At 41.6% G+C, this 22,841-nt stretch overlaps 1 protein-coding gene across 1 annotated transcript in view; it reads left to right on the top strand.

The window, feature by feature from the left end:
* The window catches only part of HS6ST3 (heparan sulfate 6-O-sulfotransferase 3), a 282,173-nt gene extending 259,537 nt beyond the window's left edge, over nucleotides 1-22,636 (top strand). Inside the window, exon 2 of the mRNA XM_015274774.4 lies at nucleotides 17,123-22,636. Within this exon, the coding sequence (XP_015130260.2) occupies nucleotides 17,123-17,828 (706 nt within the window). The 3' untranslated portion in view covers nucleotides 17,829-22,636. The remainder of the gene's footprint in view (nucleotides 1-17,122) is intronic.
* Nucleotides 22,637-22,841: the final 205 nt, after the last annotated feature.

The raw sequence follows: 22,841 nt of genomic DNA, 5'->3' as shown, positions 1-22,841 counted from the left end.
AATAATGTTATTTCTGTCATTTTCTAACTCTGAGGACAATATTTCACTTCGTAATAGAGGCTTTTATGCATTCATTTTCTCATGAAACTACCACAGTTTTGTTATTAACTATATTGTACTCCTTTGTATCTTATATGCGATATTCAACATTTAAGGAAGTTAATATTTCAGTTCTGTCATTTACTTTCTTCTCATTCATATAGTTGTAGTACACCAGGAAACAAACAAACAAACAAGCAAACAAACAAATAAAAGAAAACAGCGTATACTGTGTAGAAAGAATTGCATAGCCTATATTAGGAATGGCACGCAGAAGTGTTCGGGACAGCAAAGCTGAGCAGGCCATCCTGGTGTGGATGCATAATTATAAATGCAGAGTAACTCCTGCACAGTTTCAGTGGATTAGAGTTCAAAGCTGGACTTTGACAAAGTCAGGTTGGATGGGGCCCTGGGCAGCCTGATCTAGTGCCTGATTTAGTGGATGGCAACCCTGCCTGTGGCAGGGGATAGGAACTAGATCACCTTTGAGGTCCCTTTCAATCCCAGCCATTCTATGATTCTATGGTTTTAGATCTCCTAGTAGTTGCTCAAAAGTGGTATGAAAAAATGATGCAAAGTACTTCTCCAGCATCAACTACTGTTCGGGAGAAGTCAATAGATTATTTTTTGCTAGAAGACTTTGTGCCAGAATGGGTGTTTTCAGTCTGCACAGCCCTTGTGTCCCATCTGATATCAGCTATCCTCTCAATTCTGGCGCATGTGAAAGCATAAAAGCAGCACAAAGCACCATGTCATGTACTCTGGCCAATTCAACAGAAAGGCAGTCGTATGCCAACATTTGCTGTGGGCCGTGTTGGTATTGCCAGGTCACCTATCCACACGCAGACACTGCTATAGAGTGGTGTTGGAAGTGGTGAGCCATTTTCCAGCCTACCTGCAGGTCTCCTCAGCTGCTCCTCCTGCACTGTGGAGGGATTGTGATGTTCCTCTCCTGTGTGCGGGACACCCGTGCACTGTTCCCACACACAGCCTATTTCTATGGCTCATTTCTCTCTCAGAGCTGACATGCTGTTTGATGTTGCCTCCTACCAACCAGCAGTAATAATATATTTCCTGATAGTGTTTCTGTAAATGAATGGAATGTGTTCGTTTTCACAAGCGGAAGAGAAAGAACTGCAATTTGCAACACCTGCATTGCAAGATCTGGTTTTAAGAAAACAGAAAACAGATTTCTTAATGTAGGTGAGAGAACATTTTTTATGACATCCAAAGTCTTCTTTACACTTACGACTAAAACTGTAGAAATCTTTTGTCTTTTTTTTTTTGTTGGGTGTTTTTTTTGTTGTTGTTTTTTGGGTTTGTTTTTTTTTTTTTTTGCTTTGAATTAACTCATCAGCATGTGAGACATTTCCCTCATCACAGTTGATTAAAAGAAAGTAAGATTGTATGGTGGCTTGACAGAGGAACGTAGTAGCACAGGGGCAGCCAAGCTGAGTCAAATGGAAGATTCATCTCACCCAGCACCTCGTCTCCAACTGGGTAAGCACATCACATTGCTACCCCTAAATATAGTCGCTCATCTAAAAGCTCAAGGCTTCAGAATTACTTGCTTGGTGGAGACGTCTATGTACTTAACAGCTTTTGCTGAGCTTGTCTCCCATGAACTAGTTGAGTAGCTCCTTGAACTTCTTTTTAATAAGATATTTTCCATGCAGCCATGTGCCTAAACTGGAAGCACTGGAACAGGTTGCCCAGTGAGGTGGTGGATGCCCCATCCCTGGAGACACTCAAGGTCAGGCTGGACAGAGCTCTGAGCAACCTGATCTTGCTGTTGGTGTCCCTGTTCATTACGAGGGGGTTGGTCTAGGTGACCATTAAGGGTCTCTTCCAACTCAAACAATTCTGTGATTCTAAGCCAACACACCTCTTACCCCAGTGCTGTGCATCCCCAGTGTGCAGCCATAAAGCCAGGCTGAATGGGCATAGTATGGCGAAGTGCTGCTGGGGGGTAATGAGTTTTGCCTATTATACAGCTTCTGACTATTATAATATTTTTCCACACTTTTGAGTGCTTCCCTCTCTTGTTTAGAACAACTTTCCTTGGAAATTCTGCAACTAGAGAAAAAAAGTAAAAAATGATGATGCCAAAGAGTGAGAGAGAGGCTGGGAGAGAAAGAAAACATAAAAGTAAATGTACATGGAGTAAGCCAGGAATCTTGCAGTCCTCATAATGCTGAGGAATCTCAGTTGCCTTCTCAGTTTGAGTGTTGAGATTGTGCTCGGGGCGCAGCGATTTAAGGATTTCACCCCCAGATCCTTTGTTCCAAAGCATTTAGCATGGGTTCTTTATTCATATCAAATGATTTTCTTCTAATTCAGGGTTCAGCCTCTGGGTTACATATGTTTGAAGGCTGGTTTGTTCGGTTTGGTTGCTGTTTCACAATAAATGCAGCCACGTTTTGGGATGAGATAAGAGCATTACCTTTAAGAGAGAAAAAAATCTTTAAAGAGAGCTCAGCCTGTGTACTCATCCCTCATTGCTTGCTTTCTTACTGTTTGCACAGCATCTGTCGTAAACACTTCTTGTTATGTGGAGAACACCGGGGAAAAAGGGAAGGGAATCAGATTAGGGCAAAGCTGTGCCTGTCTTTATGAAGTTAGGAAGGAGAGCCTGTGCCTTCCCTTCCCACCAGCATCTGTTCTCTCCAGGCTACCACCAGTCTGTGCGTCGGTAGTCCGGTGGTCGGCAGACTTTGGGATGGTGGTTGGACATGAGGAGGAGGAATAAGGATTGGCCATGCCTGCTTACCCAGGTCAGCACAGTGGCATGGCTGTTGCCAGGCTTTTTCCATTAGTGCTCGGAGAACACTGATGTGGCCCTTCAGTTCATCCCTTGCTACACCTCTGAGGGCTCCTGCTGCTCTTCCAGAGGTGGTTTCTTGATGGGAAAGCCCTGCCTGTGTTAATCATTGTTCCTAGCAGCAAGAGTGCTGTTACAGGAAACAACATGGAAGAACGTCTGGAAGTCTCAAGTGAGTTATTTTTAGAGCTGTGGTTTGCATGAGTGTGCTTAATGCTGGCGTGTTTATTACGGCCGTGCAGCAAATTAGAGTGTCACAAACAGAGGTCTGTGTGCATGCAAACTTCCTTCTCAGCTAAGCAGAACCACTGCTAAAGCTGAACGTGTAACAGCTGCAATCTCAAGGTGGAAAGAGGAAACACAGACGCTAAACATTATTTAGTAGGAACGCTGCGATGCACAGTTTTAGCATATGTGAAAAAACGGTACAACTGTAAACAAAAATTTTGCCTTAGGAAAAGTCAGTTGGAAAGGGACGTCTTCAAGGCAAATACACAAAAGCTGATCAGTTTGTTTCCTTTTCAGTTATTTGTTGGAGTTTTTGTTTGCTTGTTTGTTTGCTGACAGGGCACGTTTCTCAGGTAAATATAATGAGGTTTCTTTTTGATATGTCCAGCTGTTCACTTACGTAAAATCATGTAATATTCATAGAATCATGGGTTGTAAGGGACCTCCAGGATCATCAAGCTCCCACCCCCCTGCCGCGGGTAGGGCCGCCAATATTCAGTGTACATAAGATTGACCCAGTCTGTGTAATGTAATCCATTCATTCATACGAACATTGAAATCATTACATCTGTAGGGAAGTGGTCGTGACATTGCGGTGTTTTAACCTGAAGTTTGGCGTCTGCATCACTGTTGGATTGTAGTAACACTAATATCGTGTTATGAAGAAGAAAGTGGTATAGAATCTAAAACAGAATCTGAATGAGTGTTTCATATTTGAATGTTTGTGTTACTTGGGATCCATGTCAGCTACTTTGCTCCTTGTTAATGTGTCATTATCTTTCATAAGTATGTTATCATTCTGTTTCCTTTAAAGCAAGATACGTTTGTGACCAGAAAAGTACTCCGGCTCTTCAAAGTGGAAGGGAGAAATCCTAGACTTGCCAAGACAAAGAAGCTTAACACGGCATATTTGTAGCTCTAGGCTTCATTTTAGATGGGTTTTGTTTCTACTGCCTGAATTCGTATTCAGCATCTGCACAAATGTTCATTAATTTGGGGGAAAGATACATTTGAAAGTACACTCTTGCAAACTATTCCCCTGGCCTCTGTTTCAGAAGGATGCCAGATCCTGTTGAGTCTCAATGTCAAAGATCTCTACGGGGAAAGACTAGGAAGACTGATCTATTTGCATATGTGAGGTACAGCATCAGTCTGCTGCACTAGACAAAGGATAAATTCCTCCTTGTTTTTATAGGCAGAAAAGAAGAAGAGTGGGAACATCAGCTAAGAGACTGTTGGCTGCATTTTATTGAGGGTTTCATCAATAAGCAATCCCACAGAGGATTGCTTCGTGGTCCCTAACAGCATTTTTATATAAATGAGTTGTGATAATAAGTTTAATCAAATGTCATGCTTCAAGTAGTCAGTTCATGGCCTGAAGGGATTAGGAAGTGCTTTCCCTCCACTGGACAGATGTGCTTCATTGATTAGGATTTGCCCATTCCAGAGGAGGGCTGCTGAGCTAGAGATGCCTCTGATGGCTCACTGCAGACAGGAACTCATGCTGCATCCCATCAGCAACTTGGCTATTTTACTTTACCTGGGTGCTGCAAACTGAATTCCATCATTGACACTGGTTTAATGTGACCATATCATATGTCAGTATTGATGAACGGTCATGAATAGTTTGCTTTCAGTTTGCTCTGAGATCAGTGTACAGGCATTTACTCAGACAAGATAGCACATTGGTGGGTTTGTGCTGTACCAGCAAGGCTGAATTCACATAGTTGCATGCCTGCTAGTCCCCCTGAAAGGCAGAACATCCCATATAAAAGTTATGAGCCCAGGTATCCTTATTTCATCTAAGTCCTTTTTGTTTGTTTCTTAGTGCGTGGATTTGGTGACGCACTGGAACAGGTTGCCCAAGGAGGCTGTGGATGCCCCATCCCTGGAGGCATTCAAGGCCAGGCTGGATGTGGCTCTGGGCAGCCTGGTCTGGTGGTTGGCGACCCTGCACATAGCAGGGGGGTTGAAACTTGATGATCACTGTGGTCCTTTTCAACCCAGGCCATTCTGTGATTCCATGATTCTATGATTCCATGGCTGATGGCACAGCACAGGATACAGCCTGGCATGTTCACAAGCTGCCTTCATGAAGACGTGAGATCAGAAGAAGGAGGTGGTTTGATTTCTGTTGGGTATGGATGGTGAATAATAAAAACCTCATGGGTTAGGAAGATGAGGATATGTAACACTCTCTGTAAGGCATTGGGAACATTAGGATAAGGGGAGGTGGTTTCAAACTAAAAGAGGGGAAATTTAGATTGGACATAAGACGTTTTTTACCATAAGGGTGGTGAGGTGATGGAACAGGTTGTCCAGAGAGGTGGTGGATGCTCCATCCCTGGAGACATTCAAGGCCAGGCTGTACCAGGTCTCAGCACCCTGATCTAGCAGAGGAGTTGGACTAGATGACCTTTAAGTGCCTCTTCCAACTCAAACAAAGCTATGATTCTATAACATTAAGGCAAATAACATGTTATCCTGAGCAATATTTGTTTTCCGTATCTGCTGGGAGTTGAGAGGACCATGTAAATAAGTTTAATGCCATTTGTACCTTGACTGTTTTGCCTCGAGGGTGCATTCACACAGAGCTGGAACCACACGTAGTGCTTACTTGGAACTCACCCTGGAAATTACAATGAAGTACCATCACCTGGCATCTTGGAGGCTGCCTTGCCGTGGCTCTTTGAGCTGACTGTGTGCATCTGTGTGTGTGTGTGTGTCTGTGTGTGTTTGGGATGGGGGAGTTGCACGTAAGGTCCTATTTTAAATGGTAACTGCAGCTGGTAAACTCGGAAAAGTTTCATCAAAGTTCTCTGCGCGCCAAATACGCGGTGGAAATTTTATATATAAAAATGACTCACTTTCAAATTACGGCGTTTTAAAAAATAAATTATATAATTTAACGAAGTTTAAAAAAGAAAGTTCTATGCTACCGCAATATCGATAGACAAAGGCTCTGTAGTATAACACGCTGCGTTGGAAAGCTCGTTCAGCTTCCTACTAAGATTTGGGGAGGATAAGAGCGCCCCCTAGTGGACATTTTGTATATAGCGTCTGCCGCAGGTAGAAATGTTCGCTCAACAGAAGGGAAGGCAGCGACCTTGCTTATAGCTGTGAGTTGTGGTATTCTCAGGAAGCGTTTTTGGATTCAATTAGAGGCTAGGAAGATTTCAGTGAAAACACGAAGCGCAATGTGAAAAAGAAGCAGGCTTGTAATTATTAGGCGCCTCCTCATCTGCTTACTTAAGGCTTTGTAGGAAAAAAGAAAGGTAGTTACATCGCAGGCAGAGGAACGTTAAGAGAAGCCAAATGTGCATTTCATCTTACAGCTGAGTGGTTTCCTTGTTTTTTTTTTCAAATTGCTTCATTGAGTTAATAGGGAAGACTGCTCTTACAATGTTTTCTTTGGTAGAATCACCTGAAGTTCTGTAATATCCATATTGTTTGCATTATAGGCAAGCAGTGCCCTTCTAGGTAAACAAACACAGATCATTTTGTTTACACCACTTGTGGTGACCAAACTCAGATGTTTTAACAACTCAGCATGCAGACAGGAAAATGCTTATGATGTCTGGATTTTGTGATGATCATTTATAATTTGAGGTCATTATGCTTGATGTCAGAATTAATAAAGACTTGAGGCAAAGCTTAGAATAAATTGATGTACTTTCAAAGGGATTTCAATTACTGGGCCTTTTTATTGTTAATTACTTTATTAATTGAGCGGCAGTACTGTACTGATTCAAAACGTGTTGAAGTGAAAAATCCCACGGAATTTTCATTTAAGTGTCCCAGATTTGGATGAGAGCATCTACAACTGAACTGTGAGCTGGAAATTAGAGATGGGGCCTGGATGCCTGCCACCTGTGGCACACACTTGGTTGCTGTTGAAGTCAGATGAAGTGCGGGGATTTTTCTTTATAGCCATTACGGAAGACCTTATGTTAAGCTATTGAACAGGTGGGAATTTCGTGTCCCCAGCTCTCTGCGTTGGAGCTGAGCGAGTGCTGAATGCCCAGGCAGTCCCCACAGGAGGGAGACTGCTCCCAAAGCAAGGATGTCCTCCAGAAGCTGCTGAGAGGCTGGGATCTGACCATGAAGGAGGCTCTGTGGCTTGTCCTATGGAATAAGGGGTATTTTGTTGTGCTAAACCATTACCTGTGGTTGTGGGTATCACACTGGAGGGGTCCATATCCAATACAGTTTTTGTAAACATTGGAAGTCAAGCTGGCAGAACAAGCTTCAGCTGTGAGTCCCTCTTGCTGAACTGTCTCCAAGTCTGCTCTTGTCTTGTCCCTTGCCTGTCAACATTCTCTTCTCTGCCCAGCCCTTGCTTTCTGCTACCACACGAGGCCTATGGGTGATCTCCGTTGCTTGTTCTTTCCTGTACTTGTAACCTCTTTCTGAAGGAGGCAGGTCGGTGCTCCTTCCCCACGCTGGGGCTAGAGGCAGACCTCTGAGGAGGCAGGAAGGAAAGTAGTGCAAATACATCTGTATTTCTTTTTTTTTTTTTCCTCTCTGTGTAGTGGCATGGCAAAGGCAGAGGTGGGAGGAGCAACATTCTGGAGTAAAGGCATCACGTGTGCTCCAGATTTTCATGGTCCTTGTGAGACCTAGCAATGATCTGTGCACAATGGGGATGAAATGGAATGAGGGTGATGTGAGGAACAGATTCCTCCTTTTCCACTCCTGGCCACAGGGGACTTTATTCTCCCTGGCACAAAGGAATGCATGGTCTTGCGTACAGTACCTTTAAAGAATCTTATGGACGCTCTGTATTTCTTGCTTTTTAATAGCCTTTCATCCTGTGTGTGTTCACACGCAGCCTCCTACAAAGTATGAGGTTTTTACTATGCATCTACTTGAATCAAATTCTTCTTATTTGATTTCATTGTTGCATTTTATATTTGTATTTGTTTCAGCAAGGCACTTGCTACTTCCATCTTTTCAGCACTTTGAAGAGCACTTAGCACAACTATTCTCGATACAGTTTAGGCAAGGAAGAAAAATCTCTAGAGGGAACTTCATTAGATTTGTGTCTCATCAAGAAATGATTTACAATTTGTATCAAGGTTGTTCCATGGAAAATGGCGGTTTTGTTTTTCCTTCCAATTGCCTAATCTGTGCATTTCTATTCCATTCTGCTTCGTTCTCAAATAAATTGTCATTTCCTCATCTTAACCTTTCTCCATGTTCTTACGCGCAGCAATGCTTGGGCAACTGTTACCATGCTTTGGGCTGAGATGTGTAAATAGCCAGCATCTTTCTCTGGTAGGAGATGGCAAATTAACCTTCAGTGAAGAATTTGATGAAGGGTCATCTAGAAGGCAGAATAGCATGAAGAAAAGCGTAAGAACTTTCTGGTGGACAAGAAGCTGGTAGATGGAAGTTAACAAACTGGGATGTGCTGAAAGAGGAAATTTCTGTTTAAAGGAAAGTTATTAATGAATTTCCTCAGGGCTGGTCTTAGCTCTGATCCTATTACATGTTTTCGTTAATGATGTTAGCACAAAAAGCTGAAGTATGTTAATGGAATTTGCTTAATGACCTTGAGGATATCAGTGAAAGAGGTGGAATGAGGTTTGGTAGCACAAACTGCAAGGTCATGCATTTGCAGCTCTGCTGAAATGGATTTCCTCTATAAACTGAGTGCTGAAATGGAAGGAGCAGAAGGATTCTATATGTGTATCCCAGTAATGCAGTGAGTAGGAGTTTCCAGAGTGATGCACAAAAGAACCCAAACAAATGCAATGGGAAGGTGTGTCAGATAATACACTGCTAGTGGGTTTAAGTATTTATTATACAAACTGCTTGTGAAGCCTCATGTGAAATTTGCCTAATTCCAGTTGTGTGCAGTGAAATGTGAGATAGTGCAAGGTTAAATGCAAAGATGGACTGCTTGCATGGTCAAAATCCAGAGCTGGTCTCAGGTGCTTTCAGTATGACTTACTTCTATGAGACTCATATCAAATGCTGAAGCAGTCTAAGTGTGACCAGAGTGTACTGGGGGAATGCAGCATGGTCACTTCTGGCTTTTCCTATCACAAGTTACAATAACAACCAGTAACTTTGAATAATGAAGGCTTAGAGGCCTTCTCTCCTCCTTTGATGTTCCATTATTAAATCCTCTTGATGTGTTTGCAGTGCAAACTCAAGAACAACTGGATGTAACTAGGCCAGGACAGGATTTAGTCTAGGAACAAAAATCATGTTCCTAACCGTAAGAAGCAACTCAGGCAGAGTGATGGAGTGAAAAGAATTCTTCAAAAGGCTGTTTCATGAAGGGGATAGCAGAGTGCTGGCAGGGGAGGAGACTGATAATCTTGGGAGCCTCCTGTAGCTAAATAAAACAGCAGACTGTGTTTTCCATGAGCTTGAGCATCCTTAGCTCATTACACTCTAGACTTTCTTCACTAACTTTGCTTAACTTTATGTGCCCTTTTTGAAAATTTGAGCCTCAATACAGCACACAAGAAAATTGTGCAGTAGCTCAGATAACTCATAGAATCATAGAATGGCCTGGGTTGAAAAGAACCACGGTGATCATCAAGTTTCAACCCCCTGCTATGTGCAGGGTCACCAACCACCAGACCAGGCTGCCCAGAGCCACATCCAACCTGGCCTTGAATGCCTCCAGGGATGGGGCATCCACAACCTCCTTGGGCAACCTGTTCCAGTGCATCACCACCCTCTGTGTGTCACACCCCTTCCTCCTAATATCTAACCTAAACCTCCCCTCTCTCAGTTTAAAACCATTTGCCCTTGTCCTATCACTATCCACCCTCATAAACAGCCATTCCCCTTCCTGTTTATACGCTCCCTTCAAGTACTGGAAGGCCGCAATGAGGTCTCCCCAGAGCCTTCTCTTCTCCAAACTCAAACTAAACTCATGCTTATTGATATCTGTCTGTGTGCATTTTCTGAAATGCTGAGACCAAAACCACGGGTAGATATTTCATTAATCCTCAGTCATCCAGAGTGTTATATCCCTACTTAAAACAATATATAAAATCAATCTTGTGAAAGGCAAAGCACGTTCCCTGTACTCTGTCTTCTGTCTTGGGTAGCCTGGAAGGAACAGGGGATGATAGATACGATCTGATTGGCAGGTTTTTTATGTTTTGATGTATTTTCTGACAGGTCTGTACACTTGGTATCAGACTGTGCATGGTCACACAGAACCGTGAAAGCACTGGGATGGGAAGAGACCCTGGAAGGTTCCTAACCCAACACCCTTCCCTGGGCAAGGCTGATCCTGAAGGTAGGCGGGATCGCTCATGGCTCTCTCCAGTCAGATCTTCAAAACCCCCAAGGATGAAGGTGCACAACATCTTCAGATGTTGTGTAGATGTTGTGTATCTACACAAAAGCTTCAGTATTCAGCTTTCTGAATACTTAGTTGTTCTCCTAGTGAAAGTTATTTTCCATGTATCATCCTCTTTTTCACTTTTTGACCTTTTTCTTTCATTGTCCTGTTGCGTATGTCAGCAAAGAACCTGACTCTATCTTCTCGGTAACCTCTAATACTGGAAGTTTGGTACCCACCTAACATCTTTGATGTGCTTAAAATGCTTTGCTAAAGTCTGCATCTTCACAAGTAGGTATTCTCCTGTGTCAGGAAAAAAGAGTCACAGCACTCACAGCTTCCTTTGTTTGGAGCAGATCTTGAGAACCATGTTCAGAAATGATTTTGAAGGGCTTATGACAACATGATATGTAGGAAACATGATTCCTATTTAAAATCGTTATTCCTTACAATTACTTAATTACAATTCCTTAATTACAAAATCTGTTACATACAAAAGATGCATGTAGAAAATCACAGTTCCTAATTCCAAAAGCCTACAGTCTTTTAAAAGGAAACAATCGGTTTGCATAGTCCTGGGCCTGTTCATTTGTGGCATACTTAAGAAGAAAAATACATACAATCCACATAAATGTGTTTGTTACTACTGATGGTGACAGACATACTGCTGGACTTTTAAAGTCACATATTTTCTATTTAATACAAAATTGAAACTATTTTCAAAATAGCTTAACTAGCATCTTCTTACTTTCATGTGATAACATTCCTTTATATACCATTACTGAATTTGCCCTATCTTTACTTGAAGGCAAATTAGACTCCTTGGGTGGAAAAATTCCTAATGTTGTACATGCAGCATTTGTGTTGCCACAGGTTCACTTTCTTCTTTTTCCCCTTCTGGATTAGCCTAAATCACTGCTGTTAAGAGTTGTTTGATGTCAGAGAGTGAGTGATCTCTAAAGACATTCTCTGTTATCTGACACTCTTTAATCAGCTGTAGGACACTAATCTTCTCATCAGCAGCCATGCAAAAAATGTGAAATGGTGCTATAAGGCTTTTGTGAGTTTTCTCTGCTGGCACAGATACAGAAGTTAATTTGGTGTTCCAGAAGTTTTTTTTTTTGAAAAAAAAAAAAAAAAAAAGAAAGAAAGAAAAAAAAAGTTTGCAATTTCTAAACAAAAAATCTGGACTTTTATAACGAGTGCTAAAGCAACAGATTAATGAAACAGAAACTGAAACTGCTGACAGGGAGTACTCTTCTTAAAATGCAAAGAAATGGGAGGTTTCACATTTTGTAAGTGCTTCCCAGTGCCAAACATCAAATTTCTCTTGGCTGTAACAAGCTGTTGTTGCAGTTTAGTTCCTGAGCAATCTCCCTTGCAATCCAGGGCTAGAAATCTAATATACTGACTCTGTCTGTAAGTCTGTCTGTCTGACTCTAAGCCCTTCCCTCATCTTACTTAGATCAGCAAGGACAACAAAATTATGGTAGACTTAATCTTGGTCCAAAGATGCATGTGGAATAATACCAAGCTTACTTAAAGCTTCTTTTTTTTTTTTGGGAATGCTCCAGCCCTAAAAATTTGCTTATAAGGAGATATCCTAATATGACTGGTGTGCATATAATAAACACAATCAGTAGTTGCTTCTCACTCACTACATAACGTTACATGTCTAGTTGGTTTTCAAGGTTGGCTTGAGGTCTGTATGCTGTGCAGGCAGGGATTCCTTGACTCCAGGCATGGGATCCACCTTGCAGATTGAGACTCCTGTGTAGATGTCTACAATGTAGACATATTGAAGTTACAGATACCTGAGATCCCACTGTGGCCAGTGTGCGTAGTACAACATTATAGGGTGTCTCTAAAGTGATGTAGCTCATTCTAGTGTCAGCGCCTACCTTTGGCCAGCTGCATAACTCTCCAGGCACCACTGACTGAGTTTGGGCAGCTCCGAGTGGCTTTTGATGTTGCTTAGTTGTATAGCTTTTATGTAGATAAATGTTGACTTCTTAGTGGTGTCTGATGTCCTACTGACACTTTCAGTAAAGGACATATATAAAGAAATCCATGGCAACCTGAGAGTACAGCTAACAGTATTAAGATCACAAACTTTTTTAAGGGATGGCTTAGAAAACCATTCCCATCACAGCAGTTTAGCATCCTCTAGCAGATGCTAAGCTTAAGAAACCTATGTGCTGTTGGCTACACCTACACAAAAGTCTGCTTGCTAGCTGGTGTTTATCCAACCTGGTGGTTAAGCTGAAGCTATGTGCCACTTCATAGCATTTTCTTGGTAGTACAGTTATTCAGGAGAAGTATACAGCCAGCTTTTGTCACATCGGGCAGATTATCTGTAAATTAAGCATGACATAGATGCATCTACACTCAGCACCGCAGTGCTGCTAGCCATGGGCTGAAACATCTGCATTATGCTAGTATGACTTCACCAGTTTAGTTCACCAGTTTTCACTAGCACCAGCCTAACAGTGCCACTTCACTTTCTGCCTCCCCCCACCGTTCTTGTTGTGCGTTCACATGCCCTAATTATTCATATATTGCACTACTCATAGTTTGTTTCACCTGTTTATCCTGCTCTATGCACTGTTACCAGGCTGATAATACTTACAGCCTGAATCACAGAATCATTGATTGGAAAGACCACTAAGATCATCTAGTCCAATCATCAGTCCACACCTGTGACCACTCTAGACCATGTCACTCAAAGATGAGTGAAGAGGGGTAGCTGACCACTGGTTTGCTCGGTTATTGCCATTGAGAATGTAGGCTTGAGGACAAAACTGGGAAGCACACAGTTTTTGCTCATGTACTGCAGATCCTTCCTAACATTTCATCTTGTAAAGACAGCCTCTATCCTTAGCACAAGTGTACTGCCAGGATGGGCATTTCAGAACCTGCCAGGGGAGCATACTCATTTCCAGGGCTAAAGCTGCTAACATTCTGTCACAGCTTGGGACATAAACTTGAATAGGTCTTATTTTCTCTTCTACCAGGAAGAGCTACAGTGTGGGTATTTTTACGATGCACTTGCGCTTTTCAGTCATTTTGGTTCTGCTTTCATTTGGCTGTTAGTGCCTCAGAAAATATTCTCCTATGACTGCCTTCTCTTCCACCTCAGATATTTCTCCATCTCTGCACCAGCTGCTGTGAGTGCGCTCTTCTCCTTTTATGAAGCTCATCAATCCCTGCAATAAGGTCCTGCCTCACTCTTTGAATGAAAAGATCTCTGCTTGCTTCCTTCTTGCTTTTTCACCACTCAGCCTCCAGAAGTGCTGTGAGAGTTCTCCTTATGCTGGCTGCTCCATGCAAGAGCAGGAGTGCCAGAGAAGCTGTCATTCATCCTTCTTCCTGAGGAGGCATGTTTTGTTCTCCATGCATGGGGATCCTTCATTTGGATAGTAAATCTTCCTCGGCCTGGATGTCTGTTTTGTGATGATAGAAGGCAAAAAAAAATGCCCTGGTTTGGGTTCACCCTCAATAATCTCCTCCTCTGAAATAGATTTCTAAATCAGGGCAATGCTACTGAGGGATTAATGTAAGATTACAGTATTTATATTGTAATACCTTATAATGTGAAAGAAATGTTTTTGGGACATAACTAGATGTTCATTTTATCTGGTTTATTAATTAAAGTTAGGGTTTCTTTTGCCTAATGCTAACGAAGAGACTAGATTTCATGCTGGTGGGACTAGAGCTTTCTGAATTTCCAGGTAGTTTCTAATTCCACTGTAAATAGCAGCATTTCAGAAGGTTGTGAAGTGTGAATGAGGTGCAGATAGCTGCACTCTTAGTGCCTTGGGATCTAAATGTATATCAGGCTGCTGCAAAAGATTGTCTTTCAGATGAAGAAGCCTTTCAGTCTTAACACAAGGAAGCAACTCTGCAAGGTGCCCAAATCAGAAGCAAATTAATCAGGATAGCAAAACAAGTTGCAGAAGTCAGTGAGTCACAAGGAGGAACAGTAATGGACAGGTGGAAGTTCCTTGCTCATTCTGTGTAAGGGAAGCTACGGAAGTTACACAAAGACATGCACTTCTCATTTCCCTGCATTTGCTTCGTATTCCTGTTTATTGCACAGCAAGCATATTTACATATCCAGAGATGAAATGGAAATGATGGATGCAAAGGAGGTATCTTTGTTAATTGCTGATGCTCTGAAGCATGCCTGAATGGGACTGTTAGAGATGAGTGAGGAAAGACAGAACTGTTAGAGGCATAAATAATTATTGAGAGCAACTTTTAAACCCACCTTTTACCACTTAGTCACGTCTAAAAAGATCCATAGATAGGAGAGGCAGCAATACAAGGTCTAAGTCAATCTTGGTCTTCATTGATACAGATGTTGGCGAATGTCCCTGTACCTTGGTCCATTTTTTCTCATGTCTGCTGCCTGTTGCATGTTGCAATAACAGTGTCTTATGCTCAGAGCTTACAGGTGTCTGAGAGTTTGGCCACTTTATCTGTGCAACACCAGTGAAATATCCACTTGTTCTATTCGTAGGAAAGCAATTCCAAATGTGCTGTCATACATGCAAAGTAAAGCCAAGGTGAGATGAACATTTAGTTTGAGAAGTGAAAGCCATGCCTGAAATACTTAAATACAGTGCTTTTCATGGTGGTACTCCTTAATTTATACTCTTCCACCTGTAACTCTTCTGCTGTGAAATAATATTTGAAACAGCCATTGTCGTTAGATAGTAATTCAAGATGTTACCCTGCAGCAGACCATAGTCTAAAGTTTGGTCTCATAACCTCATTCCAAAAACTGTACCATAAATCCTCTTGGTGGAGAACTCAGAATGAATAAGGACAGTGTGTTCACTACTGTTTCCTTTTGCTTTATCTGAATTAGGAAATATATCTGCATTTTAGGAAAATGTGGTGCATGCCTGCCTTTATGACAAACCCAAGGTTTACGGAGAAGCTACAGGAGTCTTTAGTGGTAGAATATCAGTGATATCTGAAAAATAAGGGTGTCAGTCTTGAAGATAGTTAGTAGTGTCACGAATTCAACTGGTTAGCTCTTGTATAAGACGGCCCCAGAAGGTGTCCAGCGGAGGGCTACTAAGATGATAAAGGGCTTGGAGTGTCTCCGGTATGAGGAAAGGCTGAGTAACCTGGGCCTGTTGAAAGAAGACTGATAGGGGATCTGAAAAATGTTTACAAATATCTAAAGGGAGGTGGGAGGCAAATGGATGAGGCCAGGCTCTTCTGGGTGGTGTGTAGCAATAGGACAAGGAGTAATGACCTGAAACTTGAAAACAGGCAGTTCTGTGCTAACATGTGGAAGAACTTCCTTATGGTAAGGATGACGGAGCACTGAAACAGGTTTCCCGGAGAGGCTGTGGAGTCTGCTTCTATGGAGATATTCAAGACCCATTTGGATGCCTAACTGTGTGACTTATTGTAGGGCACCTGCTTTAGCAGGGAGGTTGGACTCGATGATCTCTGGAGGTCCCTCCAAACTCCTGCAGTTCTGTGATTCTGTGACTCTATGTTGGTTTGTTTACAGGGTAACTTGTCTCCAGCAAGCTTGTCTCCTTACTTGCTTCATCCTTGTTTAGGTTCGAGGAAGAATATTTAGATAAGAGTTTTCCTAAGAAAACTTATCTTAGGACTCATGATTTATTAATGTATTATTTGCAGTCAGATGAGTCATGCAAACTCATAAGCCTATTTTTGTACCACTCTGAGTGTTAATTTTAGTCATGAATCTTCTGCTAATTATTCTAGCTGACAGAAATCATAAGTATTTTGGTTTTGTTTTGTCTTTATAATACCACCCTGTAACTTAGGTTAGTAGTTATTGTATAAAACATTTATCTGTAGAAAACTACATGTGAAATCCTTTTGGAACCATACTCAATTGCAGTCCATCTCAGATTGCTGCAAATAGATGTTCAAACTCAATCCAGTAGCTAAAAGGTGAATTGACAATATGAGTGCTACATTTATTTGCTCTATTTCAGATCAATACTTCTTAGCATCTCTTTTGTATTCTTGACAGATGAAGTTGAATAATGATAATCTTTATATCAACAAATGCTTTTATACTATGTGATTATAGCAAATTTCAATCAAGCACTTGTCTAAAATTAAGTCATGTGAATAGGTCTGGGGCCTCTCATTATCATCACTCCAACCCATTTAATAATAGGGCGCTTTCTAAGTAAGTCTTATGCTGGTCTTCCACGTGGTATTATTTTTAGCACTTGCAGCATCCACATTGCATTGCCAGTGCTTCTCATATATTCTGACCAAGTGCTGTATGGGTTATCGACTCATACTTGCATGTCTCAGTCCAGAAGGGTGGTGACAGGATTATAGAAATCTCTTTTTCCACATTTTCTGACATTGGTGAATGTTAATATTTTAAGTAGAGGGGAGTAGTCTTCAGTTAATTGGCTTCTACATAAAATAACTACCACTGAACAGCTGATAAGTCAAAGCAACTCCTTTTCTCTGGTAACTGCTTACTTCCTTTCATTTCTCTCTTTCTTCCAATGCACCTTGTGTTTTATTCTCAATGCTTGTGAAGCTCTAAGCTTTTTAATATCTCAGAAATAGTCACTTTAAGCGTCTGCCTTACACTGAAAAAGTGAAGGGGGTGTGTGGTGATGTCCGCTGGGAATCATTTTGTTGGAGAATAAAAAAAGAAAAACCCACTGAATCTTAAAACTATGTTTAATGATATGTTTCAGGAACTTCTATTACATCACCATGCTGAGGGATCCAGTATCACGATACTTGAGTGAATGGAAGCATGTCCAGAGGGGCGCAACGTGGAAAACTTCCCTTCATATGTGTGATGGAAGAAGCCCAACACCAGACGAGCTACCAACCTGTTACGAAGGAGATGACTGGTCTGGAGTCAGTTTACAGGAGTTCATGGACTGTAGCTACAACTTAGCCAACAACCGCCAGGTGCGCATGCTGGCAGATCTCAGCCTGGTGGGATGCTACAACTTGACTTTTATGAACGAGACTGAGAGAAACGTGATTCTTCTCCAAAGCGCCAAGAACAATCTGAAAAATATGGCCTTCTTTGGGCTGACAGAATTTCAGAGGAAAACACAGTATCTCTTTGAGAGGACATTCAACCTGAAATTCATTTCCCCATTCACCCAGTTCAACGTCACACGGGCCTCCAATGTGGACATCGGTGCGGATGTGCGGCGACGGATAGAGGAGCTGAACTTCTTGGACGTGCAGCTTTACGACTACGCCAAGGACCTGTTCTTGCAGCGCTTCCAGTACTCCAAGCAAGAGGAGCATCAGCTGAACCGCCTAAAGAGGCGAGAGGAGCGGAGGCTGCTGCGGGAGCAGAGAGCTCACCAGTGGCCAAGGGAAGAGGCAGCAGAAGTAGCTGTTACTGAAGATTATAATAGCCAGGTTGCACGGTGGTAACGCTCCTCCATCTTGTCTAACCCATGGGAGGATCAGAGAGGCTGATTCTTTGTGCAGCTCGGCTGCCTGGACGTCAGCCAAGGAAGGCCAATCACCATAGTGAATGATACAGCATCTGACAGCTAACCTTCCTTGTATCAGTTTTTCTTGCTTTCTGTCAGTAAGAAGAATATATTTTTTTTTCTCCGTGTACATTCATTAGTGTTATTAATAGCAGTAGAAGAGATTCCTATCCAAACAGACTTCCTTCCAAACCCTAAGCTGTGAGAATGGGTTGAAGAGAGAGCTGTGTCTATGACATTAACAGACGTACCCTCTACAATCTGAGCTACCAAAACTTGTGCAGACATGAATCAAAATTGAAAAAAAAAAAAAAAAAAAGTTTTGATTCCTCTGTGTTGTGAGAGCTGGTTTATTTCATATTGTCCTTTGCAACTGTAGTATGTAGCTTCCTAGTGAATGAAACGGAGGTAAGCATATTGCCCTTCAAACTTCTACATGCTGGGTTTTGATTAAGGAAAGAATTTGCTGAGGTGATTAAAAAAAGATGTAGGAAATGTGGGATTGGTGCAGTGCTTGTTCTTTTCTGTAAACCCGCAGTCAGAGATCATTTGTAAGTGAATTGATGGGGGGTTAGCTTATTTCTCTGCAGATGTTAAGAGTATCAGACTCAGCCAGGTAGCAGCCGTCTTTTGGAGTGTGTGTGGCAAAGGGAAAGCTGGAATGCAGAAACTGGGAAATGAGGACCTCGCTGCAGCTGGCCACACGCTGCCAAGATCATCTGGCTGTAGGCAGTGAAATCAGCCTTCACATTCACAAAAGGTGAAGAGGGGCCAAGCGAACTACAGGAAAAAAGAAAGAGAGAACAGGAAAAGCTTAAATATTAGTGTGACGTTTTCTAGGTTTGCTGCAAAAGCCTGGAGATATATTATCTGTGAAGATAGGCAGGTTTATGATATTGTCTGTTAAAATACATTAATGCCAAGTGAATACAATTTAAATTGGTTTTCTCTCTAACTATGGTAGTATCTACAAAAAAAACCCTCAGCTTTCATTTTTATAAGATACATAATGGATATGTGGGAAGGCTTGATATTTATTACTCTGTATGAAGATTCCTTGTAAATTAATTGTTTTCATGAAGAGAAATCTGTATCTGGCTTAATTCCTCATCTACGAAAAGATTCAATGGATTCTTCATCCACACATTACGTTCTTAACTGCACCTATTTATTCTGATATTTTTTTCTTGATTCTATTTATAATGGTGGAACTTTAAAAAGAGGATCCTGTGCATCATAGATCTTTTGAGGAAGTTTTTTTCCTTCTTCTAGCATAAATCTAAAGCATTAGGAGGAAATTTCTCTAAGTGCCTCAACGTGGCTGCTAAATCGAGATGCTGAAAGTATATTATTGCATGCATGAATGGCTTTTACCTTACACATTTACTAATTAGAGATAGTGGAGTACCTGATGTGGATGCACATTTCTCACTTATTTTCAGAATTGAAGTTTTTAGCCACTCATTAAAAGTTAAATGTGCTGCAGGAAAAGAAGTCAAGTTTGAAAATTTATCCCTTATTTCCAAATGTTGTTTTCAATGCATGCTGTATCTTTTTTAGTTCCAACGGTGTTATTGCTGCTTATCTATGCACAATAACAAAAATATGATCTAACAATTCTGTTGAGAGTTAATGCATACAACAATATGTTCAACTTGGAATGTCATAAAGAACACTAAGAAGTGAAGGAGGTTACTGGGGTGACACCTCAGTATCGATGTAGCTTATTGGCAATATGCTTCTTTACATCAGTGTGCTATTTTTGTGGTAAGCAGCAGGGCTGTTGGTCCATAACACCTGTTCTACTGGTGGATGTCATACACCTCCTCCCACCTCTGCCTTCAGAAGGGAAATGATGGGACTGCGGTCATTCTCCTGCCTGAGCTTGGGATGTCCATCTTAGAGAAGACTACCTGATGTCGTGAATGGATCCCCATCTCCCTGAAGAGGCTCTCAGACTCCTCACTCACACAGAAGTACCTGTGTTCAGGGGTTTGAATTGAAGCATTTACAGTCTGGGACCAACTCTCACTGTGCATGCAAGAGAAGGGAAGGTGCCTGTGGCACTCCATACACCATGTCCAGGGTCTGCGACTGCTCTTCTTGTCTCTGTGAGCACAGGGATTTGGGGTGCCAGGGGGACCCCGAAGGGCCCCGTGGCAAAGGCAGAGATGGGCAGGAGCAGGGCTGCTGGTGGGTGTGCGGGAGAGAAGGTGAGTGCATGGAAGGAAAGATGCAAGGACAAATTTGTATTAAAGAGAAAGATAAACAAGAAAACAGAATCAGTCCCATTTGTAAAGTGTCCCTCAGCACCAAAAGGGTCCCCTTTGTCTCATCCCTGCCTCTCTCTCCAGCAGACTGCCTCTCCACACAGCTCACAGCAACAGGGGCCTCGTTTTTCATTTCGGAAAGGCGGTATTATCTTTCAGGGGAAAGGAGAGAGTGATAGCAGAAATTGTTCCCTGCAGCCCCACCAGTTGCTCAAAGCATCAGCTTCAGTTCTCTAGGCACACCAACAGCTCTCCAGACTTCTGCACAACGCAAAACAAAACCTAATGAGGAAAATCAAAGCAGTCTTTGGGCAGTTTACATTAACTTTAATGGTTTGGCAATACCTTAATGCGATGCCTAACCTTTTTGTCAGTCATTCCCCAGGAGACAAGTTAGGGTACTGAAGAGCTGCTAATGCGCTGTAGAATCTACGTTAATGGGATTTGCCTTAACGCTTGGGACTTTGTTAAAATTTAAGGGTTTTGTTGTTTTTTCTTTTTCCTGGAGCCTGTATGTCACATAGCACTGGTTTTGTGGAATTGGAGGCAAGAGGCTGACATCTTGCTGTCACCAGAGCCCATAGCCCCATCAGCTCCCTACAGCTACAGCAGTAAGTCCAGTGAACCCCCAGTGCCAACACTGCTGCTATCCTTAGCAGATATTCTTGACACATCCGTAATAAGGCAGTTCTGAAATACTTTCAGGTGGACTTCTCTTAAGACACAAGCATGCAGCTTTTTCTTCTGTAGGACAGCACCTAAAATAACGTAAAACAGAAGAAGAATAAAGGCCATGGTTCATTTCTCTTTTGTTCCAGTTTTCATTGCTCTGGCAGTGCAGGCTTCACTGTAACTACATCCGCTTGTGTAAGATCAGAGAGCAGTGTGTTCCTTTCAAAACATTTGTGAGCAGCAGCACTGTAGAACTTCTGTCCATGGTAGTGGCTTTATTTTGTTGTTTAAACAAGTTAATTTGGCTTCTGCTACTGTGGTGCTGAAACAAATCGTATTCTTTTCTAACGGAGATGTACTTACTAATATCCCCCATCACATCTTCAGCACTGGCTGCCTTTTCCAGTTATAATTTGCTGTAGGCTTGGAGCGGACAGAGAAACATGCTGTGTTGTTGAAACGGGTTCCTGGTAATTTGATGTCTAGTCCAAGAATTCAGCCTATTGCCTATGGGCTGTGCTTTATTAAGGAGTGGAATTTTTTCCTCTCTTCCTCACTCGTCAGTGCTAACAATAAAATGCTTTTTCACCATGGGGAAATGAAAAAAATAATACACTTTATCATGTTTGGTATTATTCATTGCAATTGCATTAGCAATGAGGCTGTAATAGCCTTGCTAGGACTTCTGCCCAGCATGTGGTAGTTACCTGCAGTTTGCTAGAAACAGAAATAGAGGGTAAAAAATTTGAAGGAAATCAGATCCACAGCCAAATTCCTAACTTTAGTGTCTCTGTTCAACCTGTCCAAATGGTGGGTCACATCACCCTTGAATCTGACAGTGTTTCAGAGTTGGCATCCACTTCTAGCTGGGAGGGTCTTGTTTCCTACACATTTTCAAGAGGTTCGAGTATCAGTAACTATGACTGAGTGTGCTGTTAGGGACGTTTCTCAGACTGACCTTCCAGATAACACATTTCGTTCTGTCCTAGTAGGTTGTTTTCCACCACAGTCCTTGCCAGAACTGAGCACTGATGCTATAAAATTTGTTTTCTTGCCGCTACATTTTTCCTCCATTGCTGTTCCCCTGATGCATATGAAATTATTCTTTTTTGGTATGGGATAGGGAATATCTGTTTTCCAGGCTAGTGGAGATTACCCTGTATGAGGCATTGAGATGACCACAATGAAATCATTCTCATATAATAGATTGCTGTATCCTTCCTTCATATGGCAAAAGGATATTCAGAAAAGGTACTCAGTTAGCACTGAAATGCTCCATTCAGTTTGTAATACTTTATTTATGTTTCATGGAGGGAAATGGGTTCCATAGCCTACAAGGACCTTGGCTTTCTTCTTGGCCATATCAATAGCTCTGTGATTTCAAAGAAATGTTGGAAAAATCAAGAGTTCCCATTAGTTGCCATATTTGAGATAAAAGAGTAAATTAATAGGCTGTAAATTATCTTATTCTTTAGGATTTTTCCTTCTGTTTATGTGCAATAATGTGTGTGAACTCTGCTACTAAGAGATTGTATTGTGAGTAACCATATCTACTTTTATTCCTATTTAAAGGGTAGTTTGTAGACCTAGGGGTTTTCATTGATGTAAAGCACAATTTAATGAATTATTTAATGTGTTTAACCATTGTGATGTCAAAAGCAATTGTTTTCATATATTTATTAGTTGGTGGTTTTCTGTAAATTGATACTCATTAAGAAATCTGTTAAAAATGTTTTGTTGAATATTGTTGGGTCCATGAACTACTTATGAGCAACAAATAAACATTGATTGCATCTTTGAAATACTAAAGGTTCCGTCTTATCTACACAGCCATAAAAATGGCTAAAAATATTCCTGTTGGACTGGTTTCCAGCATTCATACAAATTCACCATGATCATAGTTATATTTTTTTAGTAAAATGTACATGGAGGAAAAGCATGTTGACATAATTTACTCTTTAATTATGTCAGGACCCAATCCCAAATCTTATGATTGCAATTGACTTTAG

This window comes from Gallus gallus, chromosome 1 (genome assembly GCF_016699485.2).
Source record: "Gallus gallus isolate bGalGal1 chromosome 1, bGalGal1.mat.broiler.GRCg7b, whole genome shotgun sequence".
NCBI lineage: Eukaryota > Metazoa > Chordata > Aves > Galliformes > Phasianidae > Gallus > Gallus gallus.
The sequence above is the reverse complement of the archived record's forward strand: the minus strand, read 5'-3'. Positions and strand labels throughout refer to the sequence as shown.